A 3,091-nucleotide genomic window follows, 5' to 3' on the forward strand; every position below is an offset into this window, starting at 1 on the left:
ACACACACACACACACACACACACACACACACACATTCATTCATATACACACTCTCACACAAACACACTCATAATGTAAATGTGCTTATAATAATATGTGCCCCCAAAACCCCCCAAAAACTAGTCTTATAACTTACAGAGAGAACGAATCATAAACGATTAAAATAATTAGTGAATTAGAACGTCTTGTCTATAAATTTTCATCGTCAGTGTGTATGTATCATGTTCCCAGAATTGTCCTGTCATTTGTACATATTTACTAATAGATTTGATGTCACTACTGTGAGTTACAGCTGGAAAGTCTGCCTGATTAACTGTATACAAAACTATAGACCTGAAAGATGCATGTTTTAGACTAAAGCAAAGTCCCTGTTGTGAGCAGATTCTGTTTTTATTCAGAGTTTAAACTTTGCTGGACTTGTTGAAAGGTGAATAGGGATAAGGGGGTCTTTAAAAGAACAGCTCAATGTGGTTACCACTCTGATACACAACAAGAAAAGACCACTTTTTATGTCAGTTAATCGTTTTGAACATTATAGAGACAGGGGTAGGCCACGGGAAACATGGAGGAGATGCGTGGAAAGGGACATGAGAGAGATGAAGCTCATTTGGAACGAGCTAGGAAGGATGGCCTAGGATAGAGAGAAATGGAAGGAGCTTGTATGTGGCCTATACCCTGCCAGGGTGGAAGGACGGCCCAGGATAGAGAGAAATGGAAGGAGCTTGTATGTGGCCTATACCCTGCCAGGGGTGAAAGCCATTGATGATTGAAGCCATAAGAGATTGTCACTTGGAAGGGACATATCAAACTCTGACTATTGGAACCACATTGCTTTTATTTAACAGTTTTAGCAAGCAGTTAGTTTCACCTGTTTGCATCTGTGTTGAAGCAGAGATGATGTTTGATTTGATTGGTTTTTTTGGTTTTTTGTACAGCATTCCCTGTGGAAATTTCCTGGTGGCTTATCTGACTTGGGGGAAGATATTGGTGAGTCGGTTGTCTGTCTTTTGATGATGATGAGGAGGATGATGATGATGATGATGATGATGATGATGATGATGACAATGACAATGACAATGACGACGACGATACATACATACCATGACAGCACAGCTATTCAAAGATTCATTTAAAATTTTGATTTTCTTGTCTTCACATTTCTTATTAGAAATTACTGAATTAATTGCTTAAAAGTGGTCCCTTTTTGGGTAAAAGAACAAAAAAAGAACAAAAAACCAATGGCCACCAGTTAATAGCACTCTAGATAAAAGCATGATCCCCTTAAAGCACTTTGACAGGTCTGTGGTACAAATAATTCCTATATAATTATTTTCACTTGTAAGTGCACATTCCTAATTGACAAATCCATTTAATAGCACAATCATTCCTGTGCTAGTTTCAGAAACTGATCAGCTATAAAATTACTCATTTTGCTTGGTACTGATGGAAGTGCAGCAAACATTACATGCCCCACTTTATTACCTGAAATGTTGGTTTTGCCAGGGAGGAAAAGAGGTATGGGGAGAAGGTGGGATAACTTGTTCTTATGCACAGTAGAATTGTAAATGGGCTGATTCATCAATGTCATGATCATACTGTGCCGGAACCACATAGGGGGAACTGCTGCTTTTTCTTTCCTCATCCTTACTGTCGTCATTTTCCCTCATCTTCTTTTGTATGTTTGTCTCTCTCTTGTGAACCGCTATTTCTAGGGTCCCTTGATAGTTGAAGCAGACTTAGTGCTGTTGAGGCTAGAGAGCTGAGCAGAGTAAGCCTGATTCCCCATTTGGACTTCTCTGTTGACATCCACCCCTTGGCACTCATATGACTTTATGACCTTATGCAGTTGCGATCTCCGTAAAACCTTACTAAAACAACAATAACTCAGTACTCAATTTTTCCCCAGCGGTCACAGCAGAGAGAGAAGTCTTTGAGGAAACCGGAGTTCGGGCAGGTAAATTCTTTTTCTTTTTCTTAGCCCTCTCTCTTGGTCTCCAGTGTAGTTTACTACAGTTTTCACTACTCAGAAGAAAAATAATCTTTAAGTCTACGGTATACAGTATAACACGGATAGCTCGAATTCGTCGGGACCGGCCTCGGTAGTTCGAGGAATCTGTAGTTCGAGGCATATCTTACAAAGATAAAGAAGAAGAAAAAACGGGACCGCAGGCTCAGTTCGACGGATGCATGATTTCAATCAAGTCTTTTGTTCTTGACCTTTCCGTGTTATACTGTACTCATATGTGGCTGATTTTCCTTTGACTGGGGTGTAATTTTGGACCCAAAAGAATGCCCTCTTCCCATCCACACACATACAATCATGCATACACACTCACACATACACGCTCGCAAACACACATACACGCACGCACGCACACACACACACAAAGACACACACACACGCACGCACACACACACACACACACACACACACACACACACACACACACAAGCACCTTTCCTCCACAACTGAGTATATCGAATCATGAATTTTTATTTTCTCATATATTTCGATAAAGTTGTTTTTAAAAAAAATTAATCAAGACGAGGGAATTGATAACACATGCCATTGTGCTAATCAAAATTGGATATTTTTATTTTTATTAACAATTGAATTGATGTTTATGTTATTCCATCAGAGTTATAGGATTTCGATATATATCATTTCTTACATGCTTGATAGACTGTATGGATTATTTGGGTTCTGAAATGTTATTTGGGGTTCTGAAATGTTATTCTGGTCCAGCAGCGTCTGTCTGTGGTGTAGTAGGTAGGCTCTTCGCTATGGTGTGGCGCAGATGAGAGTTCAGTGCAAATGTGGGGAAGTTTTTAAAAGAAATAAAATCGAACATCCCCTGTATGTTTGCTGAAACATTGTGTCTGTCTCTGCCTGATTGGAGCTGCCAGCCTCCTAAATGGTCGCTTTTAAGGACACGCGGGCTAACCCAGATTTCGGGAGTTTCCAGAAATCTTGACCTGCACCAAAAGTGGGCATTGCCCTACCTATAGTAGAAGTTTGGTTTCGCTGGTGTGTATATTTGTTTGGTTATAGAGAAAACTCTCGTTGTCTTTGAAAGAAACTGAAAAGGG

General features: G+C 39.9%; 1 protein-coding gene across 1 annotated transcript in view; it reads left to right on the forward strand.

Moving 5' to 3' along the window:
• Window positions 1-1,955, forward strand: part of LOC101862390 (nucleoside diphosphate-linked moiety X motif 6) — a gene marked incomplete at its 3' end in the record, with an annotated part of 7,252 nt that extends 5,297 nt beyond the window's left edge. Inside the window, 2 exon segments of the mRNA XM_005112220.3 lie at window positions 937-988; window positions 1,908-1,955. Of these exon segments, the coding sequence (XP_005112277.2) occupies window positions 937-988; window positions 1,908-1,955 (100 nt within the window).
• Window positions 1,956-3,091: the final 1,136 nt, after the last annotated feature.

This window comes from Aplysia californica, unplaced genomic scaffold (genome assembly GCF_000002075.1).
Source record: "Aplysia californica isolate F4 #8 unplaced genomic scaffold, AplCal3.0 scaffold01210, whole genome shotgun sequence".
In the NCBI taxonomy this organism is placed as follows: domain Eukaryota; kingdom Metazoa; phylum Mollusca; class Gastropoda; order Aplysiida; family Aplysiidae; genus Aplysia; species Aplysia californica.